Raw genomic sequence first — 18230 nt, forward strand, 5'->3', positions numbered from 1 at the left:
TTTGATTTTGTAGTTCAACTTGCAGTACTCAGATCCTTTATAGATACTCTTAAGTGTTCACTAATGGTTTTCTTAGGGAATGTGACACTGCACATGAAATACTGAATAAACAAAACCACCCAGTGAAGATAAATGTTATCACTCTGTAATGAGTTTTACACACAAGCAGTTTTTCCCAAGGACCAGATTTACGTAGTAAATTATGGAAGGTTTTTTTTGGCCTAGACTTTTGAACGTAATTGGAGAGGATTGAGATGCCTTCAGCGGGGTACCCTGCTTACTGTAGTGCAAAGAACTGCTTTCTGGGGAGGGCTTGCTTAGATTTTTCAGAACACCCAAACCAATTTCAGCTGACATAAATTTGGCTGTTCTTCAGACAGAGTACTACAAAATCACTAGCGCTTCTGTATTTGGGGCCAGTTGTCCCATAAATGTAGATTTGCTATATATACTGCTTCAGATCTACAGGAGACAACAAGTATCTTCATAATCTGTTCTTAGATGGGATTAAAGGAAGGTTTGCTGCTTCATTAATAAAATTGTGTTATGATTAGTGTTACTCAGCGTTACTAAGGTAGCAACGTGAGGAGAGATAGCTTTTAAAAAGGAGCTTGTTCAATATTTTTTATTATTGTTGGTTTTTAGTTTTGCTTATTAATTGTCCAACCTTATTTCTGTACCATAATTCTTAATGTTAAGTCAAACAAGAGTTGTCAGGAGATGTGGAGTCATTTATGTGGGACACTTTCTGTTCTTCTGCAATGTGTATGTTTTGTTATTGTGATCTCAAATGTAACCAGTACTTGCAAAAGATCTTTTGTACCAGTTCTGCCAGTGCTTCACCAGAGATACCGTAAGACCTCATAATTTCAAAGTATTTTTCTGAAACTGCTCCTGTTTGCTGGCCTTTGTGTGTTGGCCCATAGATGGGGAAGTGTGGCGTTGGTAAAATAACATACCTTTTCTAAGTGAGCCAGAAAAATGGATTTTTTTTGTTAATATGTGTATCCTTTGTGTAGGAGGGATACATACTCAAAGATTGTGAGTGAACAGTGATGGTGGAGAATCACAGGGAAAGAAAAAACAGACTTGAAGGTGCCAAATACCATAAATCATGTACTGTTGATGGTTCTGTAAATTCTTGTGTGGCTGTGCTTTAGCATATGTTGAGGTATATTTGGAGTTTAAACAAATATTTTGAAGTTGTGGAAATCTACTTTGAGTTTTGTTTCTTGGTGTTTGGAGACTCAGTAGACAGTGGAAATAAGCAAAAGCACTGTTAGACCAATTATAAGCAGCTGCTACGTCTTTGTCAGTATGAGGGTACTCAAATGCTTTATTATCTGCTGGACTTGAGAAGTAATTTCTGGTGAAAGTGCTTAACATTTGTACATTGAGATCATTAGAGAAACTGTGAAATATTCCTGGAGATGAGAAGACAGTCAAATTCTTCAGTTATGTTGATCATATTGTTTCTTACTGTCACCATATATCATGCCATGTTTGATTTATACACAGCATTTAGTATGTATTGAGAAAAAAAATAATTTTATCATATCTTTTTGCTCTAAAAACTTCAAGTAATTATCTTAATCAGTTCCATGTTACTAACACTAACAGGTTCATGAAGTCAGAAGAATCATTTAATACAAAGTATGTCTCATTTAGCGTATTTGATTTACAAAGTTCAGCAAACTCAGCTGTACATCCTGTATTGTCCTTTCAGTACCAAATACAGCGTCTCAGGAAAGCTGATTTTATAAGCTGCTTACTTCCTGGGACGGAAAACTCTTAATTAGCCAGCAGGCTGCTGCCCTAGTCAACAGCTTCACATAACCTCCTGTCCTTCCTTCAAACAGCAGGTCTATTATTCGTGTTCTTTAACCCTGCAACTGCTGATTGTTTCCAGGCTGTGAGCCAAATCAAATCCTCACAACACGTACATGAGAAAGTAGATATAGTAGGAGAGAACTTCAGTTCTCTTTATCGTAGACTTGCAGAATGTAAATAAGTCGTAAGATAAAACACTATTGATTTGGACAACAACTTTATTTCTGTTGGCTTTTGGGGAGGGTATGCACTAGTTGCTTGGAGTGACTGCCAGCTGCTCACAGGTGGTGAGTGAGTAAAACTGGACCAGCTGGAGCAGAAGGGAAGGTGCTGGGGTGGCTCCCCAGCAGACTGGAGGGGAGTTGCAGACCTGCCTCCCAACCTCTTCCCTGGTTACTTGCTCATCCTTTATGAGCAGAGTAGAAATACAAGTTGAGGGGCAAGTTGTTCTAAAAGGCAGGACAGACCTCGAGTGTCTGGTAGCAGGCAAGAGATGCTCGTGACTCAAGCTGAGGTAAAATAAGTGTAAGGCTGGTGGTCCTTTGGCTTCCTCATCAGGCTGAAATAAAAGAAGGTAGATGTGATGTACCAAGAGAAGGGAAGGGTTACACGTTTGATTCAGATGATTGCCAGGAGGTGCTTTTGAGCACTAGTTAGTTTGCTTGAGTTAAAAAGCCTTTTTGGATTGCTGCAAGCGCTTCTTCGTCAGATGCTGTCTGAAAAACACTTGTGCCAAGAAAACTGCTTCAAATCCAGCAACCATTACACTTAGATACAAGTACAGGCAAGAGACAGGGCTGAGCATAAAGCAAGGAACTAGCCCGGAGTAAGAGATCACAGATCCGGCACATTTGTGGTGCAGAAGACTGGAGAGCATTCATTTCACTGGTGACAAAGAGTGTTTTTTAAGCCTCCTTTGAGGAAAGTCTGTTTCCTGTTGTTGTCATCATCATTGCTTCTCCAAGTCATGAATTCCCTAAAGGAACCAGGAAATTGCTTTACATAGTGCTACTGCCTGAGACGCTGCAACTTTTTCCATGCTCTTGACATTCAAGCCAGTAAAAAAAAATATGTTGAAGAGGAGCAGAGTTTTGTAGTTTGTTATGCTGACTGTTGCAGAAAAGACCTGCTCCTGCCAGCTGCACAAGATGTTTATTACTCCTTGTATGTACAGCCTGAGGTGTTAAGCACTCGTGGGTTTTTTGAAATCATGATTTGGCAAATCAGTCCGGTCTGATTGTTCTTTACCCATGTGGACTTGCACAGGCTTGGTCCTGATGGTATGTATGAAAACTTGGTGGCTGTGAAACAGTACCTCCTGTCAGCAGATCCTCAGCTTTTCCTGTATGTTCTTGATCAGCCTTTAAATTTGTCTCCTGTTTCTGGCATGGCACATGTACTGTTTGCACCCATCGGTAGCGGTGGTGCATGACAATCGGGACAGAATTCCCACCTTCACAGGGAGCAAAAAGTCCTGAGGAGTTTTGCCAGTGACGTGTGTTTTGGTTTGAAGTTTGGTACGCTGCTTGGTTTGAAGTGAAGTTAAAGTACAGCTCTTCTTCTTTTAAGTAGAGTTGTGTCCTTTGTTACTCATCCGGATTTCAGCTGTATGCTTTTTCTTACTGTTTAACCACCAGAATGAAGGAGGCTGAAGAGGATTTCCAATGTTTAGAGACTAGCATAAGTTAGGACTGCACGATGTCATTAACTCTCTGCCCCTCTGTTTTAGAGCTTATCTCACTGTGAATTGATCACTGATGATGGGATTCTTCACCTGAGCAACAGCACGTGTGGTCACGAGAGGCTGCAGGTACTGGAGCTTGATAACTGTCTTCTCATCACCGATGTGACTCTGGAGCACCTGGAGAACTGCCACAACCTGGAGAGAATCGAGCTGTACGACTGCCAGCAGGTCACGCGAGCTGGAATCAAACGCATCAGAGTAGGTGTTTGCTGACTTGTTCCAGTGGGAATGCCTGGGCCTGTGGTAACTGTTTGCATTGTATGAGTCCAGCAGATGTCCCAGGCAAGGGAGGGTGGAATGACAAAGCCTGACTATCATTCTGTTAGGTCCCCATCTCTAGGGACTAAAGGGAGCTTCTCTGTATGAGCAGTAATAATTGTCTGATTCTGTTTATAACTCACGGCACTTTTGCTGTTGGAATGATGAGTGCTTTCTAGATATTTTTTTTGAAAAGCAGGCTTCTATGCTTTTAGGAGTGTATTAGTGGCATTCTTTAACTCTCCTAAAATATACAGAGGCAATAGGGAAGCATCTGTTTCTGGAGGTTTGGGTTAATGGGCTGTAAGGCCGTCAGGCCCTGGAATCCAGCCACAGACTCTTCCCCCATTAGGTCAGGGACCACCTACCTCGGGGGCAGCATTTTAGCCTGTTACACTGTTACACTGCTTCGTGTGCCAGATTTGTGTCCAAGCACTTTTGCCATTGGAAAGCTCATCCCTGATGGTGACTCCTGAGGGCAGATGCCCTGTTCTGTTCCATGCTGCTTCCTGGGATGAGAGCAGCAGGCAACATGGGAGACAGGAGACAGACAAGTCTTTTCTTCAGTAGCCAGGGGTCTGTCTCTCCCTCACAGCAGAACACGTGCCTCTCTCGACAGGGAGCTCTGGGGGCTGATGGGTGCTTTATTGGGAAGCAACTGGGAACCCCGCGCAGGTGAGTGCCCAGCCATGCAGCGCTCCAGGCTGGGGGCAGAGTGGCTGGAGCTGCCTGGCAGAAAAGGCCCTGGGGGTGTTGGTTGCCTGTGGGCTGAACATGAGCCAGCAGTGTGCCCAGGGGGCCAAGAAGGCCAATGGTATCCTGGCCTGTGTCAGGAACAGCGTGGGGAGTAGGGCCTGAGAGGGGCTGGTCCCCCTGTACTGGGCACTGGTGAGGCCTCACCTCAAGGGCTGTGTCCAGTTTTGGGCCCCTCCCCACAAAAAAGACATTGAGGGGCTGGAGCGGGGCCAGAGAAAGGCGACAAAGATGGTGAGGGGTCTGGAGCACAAGTCTTGTGAGGAGAGGCTGAGGGAGCTGGGGGTGTTGAGCCTGGAGAAAAGGAGGCTGAGGGGAGACCTTCTGGCTCTCTCCAACTCCCTGAAAGGGGGGTGTAGCCAGGGGGGGTCGGTCTCTGCTCCCAAGTCACAGGCGACAGGACAAGAGGAAATGGCCTCAAGTTGTGCCAGGGGAGGTTCAGGCTGGATATTAGGAAAAATTTTTTCACCGAGAGGGTTCTCAGCCATTGGAATGTGCTGCCCAGGGAGGGGGTTGAGGCCCCATCCCTGGAGGTGTTCAAAAGACGGGTTGATGTGGTGCTGGGAGGTATGGTTTAGTGATGATGCTCCTTGTTTGCTGTGCGGGTGTCTATTTTTGTCAGTTAGGTTGACGGTTGGACAAGATGATCTTTAAGGTCCCTTCCAACCTCGAAGATTCTGTGATTCTGTGATTAGTGTGCTGTAGCCAGATGGGACATGAGAATGACATGTCAGGAGAAAACAGCTTGGGTAGTGTCAAGCTTATTGAAGCTGCTTTCTTTTTAGCTATAACCTTGATGATAGCTGACTTGGCAGTAATCGAGGTGTTACTGCTTCTTATTTCTCTCCTATTATAACGCAGACTTTCCATCCACAGGCCCATCTACCTCACGTGAAGGTTCATGCTTACTTTGCTCCAGTGACTCCCCCTCCTTCGGTGGGGGGTGGCGGGCAGCGCCTCTGCAGATGCTGCATCATCCTCTGACAGTAAGTGCGCGACCAGGCAGAGAATTCCCTTCTCGTTGTCGGAGAGAAGAACGGGACTGCGCCTCAGCGGAAGGAGTTGGTTTCCTGACAGTCCTCACGGTGGTGTTTGGTCATCCAGTTTTGTGACAAGAAAAGCGGTTTTTTTTCCAGGTAAAAAAAAAAAAAGAAAAATAATAATCTTAACGTAATGTGCAGCTGTGGATTAAGTTGGTGATGCTTCGGTTTGTATTAGTAAATCCTTCCTTCTGTTGTTGGCATGAGAAGTACCGTGTAAAACTGTGGGGGGCGTTTTCAGCATAGCAGCTACTTGGTGACAAGGTCACTAAGCTTGGAAGTTAATTTGCATTTGTGTGAAGTTGTGACCCAAGGCGGGGCTCGAGCCCCTCACACCGAGGGACTGAACCTGCTTGTTCTGTAACATACACCACGGATCCAGCACCAGGTTTAAGGCCAAATCAGCTTTAGCAGATGTTGACCAAAAAAAAACGCAAGGTAACCATGCAAAACAGCTTATACTTTTTCATGATTCAGCTTCGTATTTAATTACGTAAACAGGACATCATAGGCAATGTCAAAAGGTAAGCTAGTACCTCCAGATAACTATATGCTTTCCAAGTTTGTTGAACTTGGTTCAGTTGAACTCTGTGTTAGTATAAAGCTTGCCCGTCGCTGAAGCACGTTTGCTGCCCGATGCCATGGGCCTGTAACAGGGGTAAGAAATCCACTGGGGCAGAGCTGTGGCTCTGCTGCCACACTCCTACATGGTGCTCACCCAAACCCACCTCCCCTCTCTCCTCCACAGCCCGGGGGGGGGTCACTCCTGCTTGGCCAGAGGTTCAGCTGCAGGGACTGCCAGGAGGGAGCGAGGGGGTTCCAGTCAAACTGTTTGTCCCACCCGGGTTAGGGAGATAGATGGGCAAATAAATCCGGAGGCAGGAGTTGAACCAAACCAAACCTGTCGTTTTAGAAAGACAAACTCCTCACATGTGGGTTATTTAAGAAGCTGTCAACTTCTGAATGATGATAATAATAAAAATCTGTGTATTAACTCTTAAGGACATGCTTTCATCCTTAGTTTTTCAGTGCTAGAGGATTAGATAAACTTTTTTTTTTATATTAAGCAACTTAATTATCTGAGATAAACTACTCAGCAGTTCAGAAAGCTTTTTTTGTGTAAGATTGATTGTGTGTGTGTATGTTTTAAGAGTTCAGGGCCTGTGTCTTTACTGAAAATCAATAGAAATACTGGCTTAAAAAGCAGTTGGAGAAGCTACTGCTGGAGAGTACTGCAATTTCCCCCCAAAATTTTAAGCTACTTTTCAAAGTGAGACCATTAAGAGACTTTTCTGGGACAACAGTGGCTGTAACTTTGCTCATGCTTCGATGGGGACAACTCAATTCAGATCTCAACCTGGAGGACAGATTCCAGCCTGGAGTGCGGTACGTGGATTTCTTCGCTACTAGGAAATAAGCCAAGGAGGGCTTGTTTTGCGCAGCAGCGGAGGAGGGTTGGTACCATCATGCTTAAGAGTTTCATTAAGATAGTGCTGCAATAGAGAGTTTTAAGCAGATTTTATTCTCAACTGTACCAGGACAGTCATCGGTACCGGTATGGCAAGATGTGTTGCCTTTTGTTGGCTCTTTTTTTTTCTAAGAACATAATGAACCTTGTAAGTCTATCGCATTAAAGATGTACAAAACCAAATGGAACCTACTCTGATATAGGACACTAAAATAAACAATCAGCTGATGTCAAATTTGAATTTGTTTCAATTATTTCACATATGACTCTGTTTTCCATTAGAAGCAGGAGATCTGTGCGCGCTGCGTGTCGGGGGCAGGATAAACCACGGAGCTGGACCGCGCTTCCACTGCTTACCTTTACCTGCCAGCTCCTAGGGTAGGTTCTTGCAGGTAATATCATCTTAACACCAGAAACATCTCTAATGTGGGGGAGGGAAAAGGAAGTAAACAAAAAGAAAAGCACATTTACAAAATTATTGAAAAACATTTATTATACTTAAATTGAAATGTGTACATCTTATTAAAAAACAAAAGCAATTTGCTGGTGCCATAATTTAATTCCAATTTCAAGTGAGCTGGACAAACTACTGTACAACTTTCAATATTCTTTAAAATTAGGTATTTGGATACTTTCCAATCAAGGATTTTTCCACTTTTTTTATAAAACATTTGGATTTGAATACGGTGTGAGCTGAAAAGACACAGGTGTCAATTCAAGAAAGTACAAGGACCAAACAATACCCAAAGATGAACAACTTATAGGCAGAAATGTTTAGGTATGTAGTAAAATTTTACTTTCAGTGCAGAAAAAAAAAAAAAGGAAAGAAACTCTAGCGTTGATGAATTAAAATTTTCAAAATGCTACAGCTTTAAGAAGCTTTTCTGCTAAGCACTTGAGACAGTTATGAAAAGAGGGAATGAAAAAATCAAAATTGCTTTTTTTTTACATGCTGTAGCAGTTGTTTACATTGAACCCTGCAGCATAAAAAGCAAACTGTTCCCGAGCGTTTTAAGCCAGAGATCCAGGTGGAACTTGTCAAAGGCAAAAAAAAAATTAAAAAAAAATCAAACCAGCTATGAAACTGTCGCTTCATACCTTTTGGAATATTCCCCTCTAAGTACCTAACTAGTCGAAACTTAATGTTAACGTAGGAAATGCTGAGCCATGTCTTTACAAGAAATATCCAAACTATTGAAAAAGCACGTTTGCCTGTTTCAAAGAAAAGTAACTATTTGGTCATAGGGCAGAGGCACTGTAGCTGTTGTACAGTCCGATCGGAGGGCGAAGAAAGGCCAACAGAAAAGGTGAGCTACTTGTCCATAACAGCAACTACAGCAAGGCAGTCACCTGCTGGGAAGGAGACCTAAATGGTGTATATTTAGTGTTTTTTAAGCAATTCAGTTGATGTTGCTGAAAGCAATGACAGCCCCATGGTGCCAGTGGGTCATCGTCCCTCATCAGCATAATTCCACTAACTCAGAAAAAAAACCATCTCTCACTGCTAGTATTTTTAAAACCCACAATTTTACAAGCAAAGAGTTAAAATGCAGCAGTGCTCCGCAGAGAACCTAGGAAACTAAACATAAAGGATGCATAGGCAATTATTTTCCATTAAATTTGTTAAAGCAAAACACAATTACTTGGTACCCCAGAGGATTTCTATTAATCCCTCCGGTAAGGTACTACTGATAATGCAGTTTGCTGCATGCATATATTGCATCTGTCTAGGGCTTCTTCAAAGCCCTGTTCTGGCATTTACACTTCTTACATACACTCTTATACACAATTTACACGGGAAGCTGTTTTGACAGCTTTACTCTCAAAGACCCGACAACCTGATCACTATCAGCTTTAACTACTCATCTCCACACAGATTAATATGTGCTCTGCTAACATCAAAAAAATAAAACCAGCGGAAGGTACAAGCAAGTAATAGACAAACTGGCACAGAAAGGTAAATGCCCCCAAATAAGTTTACATTCATCTCCAACTGGATACAGGTCACAGAGAAGCACCAGTGCTTCGCTTCTAGAAACTGTATCTACTGGCCATAATTTGCCTTATTTTCAGTAAAGGGCAAGCACCTTTGCTTACATTGTCTTCCATGCCTGTACGTCAGCTGTCATGGCATTATACCTCTCATGAGGACACTTAGCTATGGCAGTGATAAGAAAGTTCACCTATCAAACAGCTCATTAGAAAGGTGATATTTTTTTTCTTTTTTTTTTTTCTTTTGTGTTTTCAATATGAAACATCTTATACGGTGAAGTTAGATCCGAATGTTGTGGATGATCTTCCTAATCTTTAGGCAGGACTGCGTTCTGCGGTGGAGGAGCAGTCTGGCAATCGTCTGACATCACTTCAAAATTATATGGAAGCCTTCACCATTTTCAGCTGAAAAAGAAAAAAATGTCAGTCTTTCTATAAATAGAACCATAAACATGAACCAATGCACCATAACATCCCAGTATGGACTTGGTATTTACTGGGTAGAAGTGGTTCATTACTATTACAACATTTTAAACTTGAGATCTTAGTAACCTGCTGCTCAGACTAAATGCCTGAATAACTAACTTTATCTCTGGATTCTCCCTATTCCGCATTAAAATCCACTTCATTTGACAGTTGATATCATATAAATTAACTCCTGCCAGACCAGTATAAATCTTTAGTGTATATTTTTAATCATCTCTTTGGTGACGCTCAGCCTTAAACTAGAAAGTCAAATAATACACTTAAAACACCCCAAGCCCTGTGGGTTTTACGCTTCGAAGCTGCTCAGCAGTTCCAGCACAGGGCTTAACAACTGAGACAAACAGGTCCCTGACACCCACCAACCCCCTCAATGGGTTTACACCGCACACTCCAGTTTGTTTTAAGTTCAGCTGCTGACCAAGGGAAGCCAACTTTAAAAACACAGCTCCTCTACAGCAAAACCATAGCTTTTAAAAAGGTCCTCCAAGGGCTGAAGCAAAAATATTATGATTGAAGATCCAGTTAGAAATTGTAAAAAGTTTTGATGGTTTCTGTGGATAAAATTTGCACCAGTGCTGCACTGGTTCTGAACTGGAAGCCTGGCCAAAGGCTGAGGAGCTACACAGAGCCTGGAGGAGAGGAGGAGCTGGGGGATGCTTTCTGCCGCTCCTCTCTGGAGATGCTGGGGTTTTGGCCCCTGCTCTCTGCGCTTCACCAGACCTTCTCTGCAAGTGCTTTAAGGGAGGCTCCTTGGTGCAATCAACAATTACGTTTGTAACTGTCAGAAAAGACACCGTACCTTTTATTGTGGTGAATAAGAAACAACTCTCGTCTTGAAAGTTTTGAACCATCTACAAAAAAGAAAAAAATGGTTTTGAAACCCTCCTGAGTGTGACCCATACCAGAAATAAATACATTAGATATTAAACAGCCTTTTATACAAATCTGCATATTTTGATTTTCTTCAGCAAGTGCTTTTTTGAAACCCTCCTGAGTGTGACCGATACCAGAAATAAATACATTAAACAGCCTTTTATACAAAACTGCATATTTTGATTTTCTTCAGCAAGTGCTCAGAGGTGACAAGCATATACCACATCAAATTAAAATACATGACTGTCAAAATACTGCTTGTTAATCATGTGACAGCCAGGGGGGAGCCTGTTACTGTTGGCTGTGGTTTTGGAGCTCTTAATACGTGTAGCAGATGCTCGAGTAAACTGAGTTCAACCCTATTTAAATGCTCCCTGCCTCTAGGGATGTGCAAAATACGTGCACACTGAGTAATTATTGCAGCATCTCAGGAGGATATAGACCGGCTGGTTTTTCTCTTCTCACAATCAGAATTTAAGTAGCAAAAGAGCAACAGTTAAACATCACTCTCCTTATTTTAATGTAATGGAAAAAATACTATGATCATCAGAAAATACTAGTTTCCATTATCAAACAGAAAATAAAAAAGTAACGAAGCAAGTATGAGAAAATCCCCCATTCTATTTAATTGATAAATAACATTTGTCAAGAAGATAAAATTTCCATTACCTGGTCACTGACAAGAATGTGGATGCCTGTGGGACCCTGTCTGTAAACCTGGTTGATCTGATGCAAAGGGATATTAAATGCCAAAGCAAGCTTGCGCGTGACTTCCGAGGCTGCCATTTCTTCTAAGTAGATTGCATGATAAACTAGAAAAAAAGAAAAAAAAAAAATGTATTTCAATAAGCAGAGCACTAATCTGTAACAAGTGCGTACATGAAAAAAAAATCTGAATTTGTTTATACCCCAGCTTTAAAAAATTTTAAAGGCTAGAAACCTTTTCTTTCCTCTTGCCCTGCTCTCACTAAGCAGCATGAATTGCCAGGGCTTTGCTCTCAAGGCACCTAAGCACCTCTCTGACACGGGGGAGGCTTCTCTCTGAAGGCAACTTCCACATTTTTCCCTGTATCCTGCACAAAAAGGCACAGTCCTGCCAAACAGACGGAAATGAACCATTAAAGTCACCTCGAGATGACTTTGGAAGTAGCTTTGGACCATCTCAAAAGCAGGAGGTAACACCTTTGACTCGCACCACAGCACTGTTGCTTTAAATAGGGATGTAGATTATATTTTTTCTGCTAAAGAAAGCTTTTTACCAAATATCTGAATTATTTGAAGTTTCCTACAGATCATCTCGGAGCTGAAGGGTGGTGGTGGTGGGGAAATACTGTTCTGTTTGTTTGTGGTGGTGTAAGACAGAGTAGCTGTTGGGTTTGATGCTGTATTTACAGCTCCGTAGCTTTATTTATAGCGCCAGAAGCCCCTGGCAGCTCCGTGTTTGCACATTCTTCTATCCCAAAGGAAAGCCTGAAGATATCCAGGGAGAAAATATGCATTCGACAGAGACAGTATCTTATTTACAGAGCCTCCCCCACCTCAATTCTTGCATGAAAAATACAAAGATTTCAGTTGGTTGGGGAACCAGGTCTCTTCCCTCAAAGAAAAGGATCATTTCAAACAGCTCCATTCTCTTAATTGTAACATTGACATGAATTTACAATTAAATATTAAGTTGCCATCAGTGCTGAAGTAACAGCTGCATCTCAGGAAAATAATAGGGAACTCAGGAGCCCGTACACTGTGTGGCTGGTTTGCTGGTCAAGCTCTCTCAGTTTCAGTTCAGCCGCACAGAAAATGACAGCAAAACCTAACTGAAAATAGGAACAAATCCAAGTGTTTTATTCGCACGTAGCTTTTACATGCCACCTGCATTCGTTTGGTTAATACCTTGGCTGTAACAACATAGCACAGCTAATTTGAGAGCTCCTTGATTAATTACCACGTAACTACAGTTCGCTTTATCAGTGCATGGAAAAAAAAAAAATCCAAGACTTAACCTGGAGAGGTTTTAAGGTTCTGTTCATCCTGTTTCTCTGCACACCAGAGAGAGAAATTCAGCCTCTTCCCTGCTCTTTTTTCCCTCCCATCTATATTGTTTAAAGACTTTTTAAGACGCAGAGCTGGTGTGGCAGGAGACCCCCCGTGCGCCGTACCGTATATTGCCCAGAGACCCCCCGTGCGCCGTACCGTATATTGCACCATTGCTGCTGTCGCCGTTGCCTGCGTCTTGTTGTTCCAGTTGTATGCTCCTTAATGGCTCCTGACAGACGTAGATCGTTAAACGGGGCCTGACAGACCTGCAAGGCCAACAAATCACCCCTCAGACAGAGAGTCACTCGCCCTGGAAATACACAAACCGATGTGCCACGAGCGCAGATTTGTTGTGCCTCACACTACACTTCAAACGTTTTCTTTCGTCGACCAAAAATAAATTAATAAAATTAACATAATGGTAAGTGGTTTCTCAGATACCACAGCATTTTAACAACATTTCAATCAATTCTGAGTTCATTCAGAACTTGTTGGAATCTTGGAAGAAATACAGAGTGACAATGACAATTCTTGTCAAGGTCAATGGCAGCAAACACCCGTTTCAGTCAGAATGGGCTCCGTCAGCGGGGCTGCAGCCTGCGTTGGCACACGGCATTTGTAACCTCAAATCCAGCTGTTCTCAAAACCAGTGCCCAACTGCACTGGTACCAGTTAGAGCCCACCGCTGGACTCACCAGCGCCCGCGTCTCAGCTGGGGTCTGCCCTGAAGCCGGGCACAGGAGGCTCTTTTTTAAACACAACCCCCTGCCAGTTCCCTGCTCAGCCTCACACTCACCTCCCACACCCCCCAGTTCTCCCCACGGGGGATTCCAGTACCTGACAGAACAAAACCCACTCAGCCTGGCATTCAGCCATTACCTGGATTTCAGTGCATTATAGAGCCGAATCCCATCGGCCGGACCACAGATTTGTACCAGATCTTCTCTCGTCAGCTTTAATAAATCAGCACCTGCAGAAAACACGCAAGAATTTTACCAAGATTATTTTAGAACATATGTACTTTTTAAAATAAATTGTATGTTCATTTAGACTGGGAAGAACAAAGTCCATCATTATAAAAATGGAATCCTGCAGACACAAATGAGCAAGTAAAATTAAGAGTGGGCACTAGCCAGCACTAAGAAAAAATGACCAATTTTCCAAAGGCGGTTGGTTTCCCTTGATGGGTTCACATCTTGGTTGGTTTCCCTTGATGGGTTCACATCTTCACGGGCACACAATAGCTGTAGAGACTGGCCTAGATCCAGGCAATGGCTTAAATGACTTAAAAGTTTTAATTGATACCTGTGTTGGTGTATTTTAAGCACGTGCAAAATCCAAGATATCTGATGGTTTCTTGCTCAACGAATCACCCCAGGCATTGAACTCATACATCTGCACTCTGTGCCCGTCAGTTATTGCAGTGCACTCATCTCCTGAAGGTACTGGTGAAGGCTGGTGTAACCCCTCACTTGGGTCAAATCAGAACATGAGCAGCCTCTGGGGGGAATCCCAGCTGGGGGACACTTCCAGCCAAAAGCAGGTTTGATTTTTGATTTTTTACTTTTTAAATGATCCTGGGAATAAGTGATCTGTGAAAACAACTGCTTTCCCAGAACATCCAGCAAATGAAGCTTCACTAAAAGATCTTATGCAGATCTCAAACAAAAGGGAAGGAAGCACACTGCTTGGAACCAGCGCGGCTGTCAGCAAAGGAAACAACAGTCTGAAAAATCAGTCCCTGGAAGAGATGAGTGGGAGGGTGGGGGAGTACATTTTCTCCATGAAAATACTCCCCAGACAATCTAGGAACACACAGGTAGAAGCCAAAGAAAATAATCTGTCATCATACCCCTGCAGTACTATAATAAAAAAACCCTACTGCACTTGAAGAAGTGTAATTAAAAGCTACACTGCACCTCTGGCTTCAAAGGCAATCAGCCAGCTTGTATTTGACTTCTATAAACATATAAAGATAATAATGAAAAAGAAGAACGGCTTTAAAAGTTTTCCAAGGTCTTTGTCAGAAATTTGGTACCACACTTGACCAAGGAAGCTTCGCAATCACGATACATGACAAGCACAGAACAAACCCTTCCATTTCCAACCCTGCAAGGGTTGGCTATAAAACACTGTGCTTTTCCATTAGGTCCATGGTATTTAAAATAAATTTTTTATTATATTGCGATATTATTATTAGCAGTAGCTTACAAAATTGTAGTTAATGTCACCAGAACTATACACAAATAATTTTTATCAGCACCATGTGTCCATATGGTTTGCTGAGCTAGGTACTGTGAGATACTGGCTCATTCATTAGTGAGACTGCACTCCCTAATGAGTCCTGTCTTGGGGTTGGATGACACCTTCACAGCTTGTTCAGAAAAGCTAAATGTGAGCTTATTTCTCAGAACCTGTAAATCCTAGCAGAAAACAGGATGAATTTAAGGCAGAAAATGTTAGGCAAAAAACGTTAGGCAGCAGCAAACAGAATTAATTAGCCACGGGGGGAGTCCAGAGAAGGGCAATGGAGCTGGTGAGGGGTCTGGAGCACAAGTCTTGTGAGGAGAGGCTGAGGGAGCTGGGGGTGTTGAGCCTGGAGAAAAGGAGGCTGAGGGGAGACCTTCTGGCTCTCTCCAACTCCCTGAAAGGAGGGTGTAGCCGGGGGGGGTCGGTCTCTTCTCTCAAGTCCCAGGTGATGGGACGAGAAGAAATGGCCTCAAGTTACACCAGGGGAGGTTCAGGCTGGATATTAGGAAAAATTTTTTCACCGAGAGGGTTATCAGCCATTGGCCTGGGCTGCCCAGGGAGGTGGTTGAGGCACCATCCCTGGAGGGATTGAAAAGCCAGGTTGACCTAGTGCTTAGAGACATGGTTTAGTGATGGTTTTGATCAGAGTGAGGTTGATGGTTGGACTGGATGATCTGAAAGGTCCCTTCCAACCTGGACAATTCTATGATTATATGAATATGAGACTGACAAAACTTTGAGTCTTACAGATTCCAAAAATGCCATGTTAGAGAATCTGTTCTGTCAATCTTGACCCAACACGGTCTGGACCAGGGAAGACACCTGGTACAAAGAGAACTCTGGCAGCAGCAGGAGCTAAGCCAAGAGGCAGAGAGCAGGAGTTACTCATCAGATTCTCCTCATTGCGTGTCACCAAAGGAACCTGAGAAGGAGTGTTACTCATGGTGTGCTCTGTGCCATCCCACTCTGCACAAACAGCAAAACCCAGCCCCAGGCAGCGCAGCTATTGCCAGCTCTTGCTCCCGTACCTATCATGGGAACTACCCTGACACAACAGTTAAGGAAGAGCAACCCAACGTTCTGCTGAAATGAAAGGAAAAATAGACAAATACATACAGGTCAAGGTGTTGCACGGTATTGAAGCAGAGTTCAGTACAAAAAATAATTTGCCATTTCTGTGAATAAGACAACTACTAACGGCTTCAGAGTTTGGAAGGATGAAAACTTCATACGCTACAATTAAATCTAAGTCCTAAGGAAAGACCTGACAAGGGCCAGAGTTTAGCAGGTTCCTGCAGAGCAGAGCAGAGGGGCTCTGGCCTGACTGGCCACACTCACTCCTTTTTCTCAAAGGACTCATTGAGATGAAAATGATTTGGTGAACTATCATCGGGAAATAAAGAACCTAGCTTCACTCTTGGGTTTGGGGTGAGTTAGTGTGAAAAAAAAGTCCTAATGCAAACTGAACACTGAAAAAGCAAATTAGTAAATTGCAATAAGTACCGATACCATATTGTTTTTAAAGAATTCCTTTCCCACACAAAATTTGTTCGCCAACACAAACAAGTACTTCAAATAAAAAAAATAAACTATAGGTACCTGAGAAATTTGAAAAAAGCCTTGTATAGGTAGAGAACCTATGCTTGAGCAACCATTGCTGAGTTTCCTGGATTGTGGCTGAAGGATGAAGCTGCTGTAAGAAACAAGGTTGGATATGATAATTTGGACATTAAAAAAAAATATCCAAACCCATTAAAAGCCCTCCCTCAGTTCCTGTTATTATCAAGGTCTGTATAAATCAGAAGTTCTGACACAGATATAGCCCTGCCCGATAACAGAAAGCAAACACTCACATCTCCAGATCCTTGAGAGGTTCCATCTCCTTGATGATTTGGGGAAGAAGAATTGCTACAAAGAACAATAAAAAAAAGGAGGGAAGTATTACTAGAATTTTATTAAGCAAAATATTCAAGCATTGATGAAAAATCACTTGAAATTCCCGAAACAATAAAAATCACTGCTGAAAGACAAATTAAACGCTAAATAGAGTAAAACTTAGTTAAACTCAAGAGAAAGATCATGACACTTCTGTATTAAAGACAACTTGTGTGTATATATATCAACTGGACAAGCAGCTTTACCGCCACTCACCGAGGTGAGTGAAGACTGATTTTAAAATGTTATCTTTAATTAGGATCCAGAGCAGAAACCCACCTGTCCGGGACGCTGTAGGTGTTGTGTTGAGCAGAGGTAAAAGTGGGAGCAGGAGTAGGACTGTTGTTTACAAACGTTGTCGGAGTATCAGGCCACGGTGAGCACTGAAGATAAAGAATTAAAACTTAAGTTTCTCTCAACAATACTTTTTTTTTTTTACTCTGGTGCAGAGTTCTTTCATTTAAAGCCAGGGGGTTTTTCCACAGAGAATTTTGATTTGTAATTCCAACTAAAGACTCCCTCCATCCCACACATCACATGCAGACATTCCAGGTAAAAATCAGTTTTCTTTTATCTCGTTCTTTCAAGAAGGCTCCCATTTATACTGTCTTTTGGTAACAAAGTGGAGGTATTAGTGGTGGGACTGACACAAGACCTGTACACATTACCCGGTTTAAAACAAACCAACCAACCCACCCCAAGCCATCTGTTGGAAAAACTTCTTTCATCCTAAAATGGATGAAGAGACTGTTTTAACTTGACAGTAGGAGTTCAGCCATGGTAAGGAGAACTACAAAGCTAGATTTCACCTTGTAGAGAAATTTAATTTATCTGCCCTGACAGCAAAATATACAAATGAAAGTTTCAGTAGAAATATTGTGAATCGAAGACTTGTATTAATTAACTGCAGGACTAAAATGATGTACTGCTTTCTTGAAAGTGCTTGGTAAACTGGAATTTTTATACATAAATTTAAGTCATCAAAAATATAGCATAAGCCAGCTGTCCCAATTTATTCTTTTCTGGGTATTTTTAAAACCACCATGATAAAAGCCCTTCAAAATGAGAGCAGCTTTTAGTGTTTGAAATACCATTGCAAATTCTGCATTTTAAAGAAAAACAGAAAACAAACAGATTTTGGCATGTTCAAAGACAAACAGACAGGATTAAAACAAGCAAGTTGCCCAAGGTAAAGTACGCTAAGACCATGCCTGTTAAAACAACAAAGATTTCTGATATACTTATCATGCACCAGCTAAATACCCTGTAAGGAAATTTCCAGAGTTATATCATAGCCTCGAGGGGGAGAAGAGGAGGGAGGGGAACAATTATGACCTAAGAGTAATGGAAACATGTTTCAACAATTTTGTGTTGAAAGATCCTTTCACTATCTGAGGGAAACAGTAAATGAGCACACCACCAGCTGCAATCCTCTGTAAAACAGAAAAAAACCCATTTCTCTGCAAGTTCCCCAGCATGGGGCACACGATTGAAAAAAAATTAATCTTGCATTACACTAGCTTAAAAATTAGGAAATTCTTCATCTGCCCGAGATCTGATTCAAATC

The 18230-nt window shown here is 42.3% G+C and overlaps 2 protein-coding genes across 4 annotated transcripts in view; one reads left to right on the forward strand and one right to left on the reverse strand.

The window, feature by feature from the left end:
• The window catches only part of FBXL2 (F-box and leucine-rich repeat protein 2), a 78223-nt gene extending 70895 nt beyond the window's left edge, over positions 1-7328 (forward strand). Inside the window, exons 16-17 of the mRNA XM_014941564.1 lie at positions 3560-3772; positions 5462-7328. Coding sequence (XP_014797050.1) covers positions 3560-3772; positions 5462-5569 — 321 coding nt within the window. The 3' untranslated portion in view covers positions 5570-7328. The remainder of the gene's footprint in view (positions 1-3559; positions 3773-5461) is intronic.
• Positions 7329-7559: 231 nt separating this feature from the next.
• The window catches only part of UBP1 (upstream binding protein 1 (LBP-1a)), a 40201-nt gene continuing 29530 nt past the window's right edge, over positions 7560-18230 (reverse strand). For 2 of the 3 annotated variants that reach the window (XM_014941700.1, XM_014941693.1), the window contains 8 exons: positions 16943-17046; positions 16582-16636; positions 16328-16421; positions 13358-13448; positions 12635-12744; positions 11114-11256; positions 10371-10422; positions 7560-9490 (listed from right to left, as the gene is read on the reverse strand). In XM_014941700.1, coding sequence (XP_014797186.1) covers positions 9453-9490; positions 10371-10422; positions 11114-11256; positions 12635-12744; positions 13358-13448; positions 16328-16421; positions 16582-16636; positions 16943-17046 — 687 coding nt within the window. In that variant the 3' untranslated portion in view covers positions 7560-9452. The remainder of the gene's footprint in view (positions 9491-10370; positions 10423-11113; positions 11257-12634; positions 12745-13357; positions 13449-16327; positions 16422-16581; positions 16637-16942; positions 17047-18230) is intronic. The other variant, XM_014941695.1, reaches the window with a different exon arrangement.

Source organism: Calidris pugnax, unplaced genomic scaffold (genome assembly GCF_001431845.1).
Source record: "Calidris pugnax isolate Ruff unplaced genomic scaffold, ASM143184v1 scaffold23, whole genome shotgun sequence".
Lineage (NCBI taxonomy): Eukaryota > Metazoa > Chordata > Aves > Charadriiformes > Scolopacidae > Calidris > Calidris pugnax.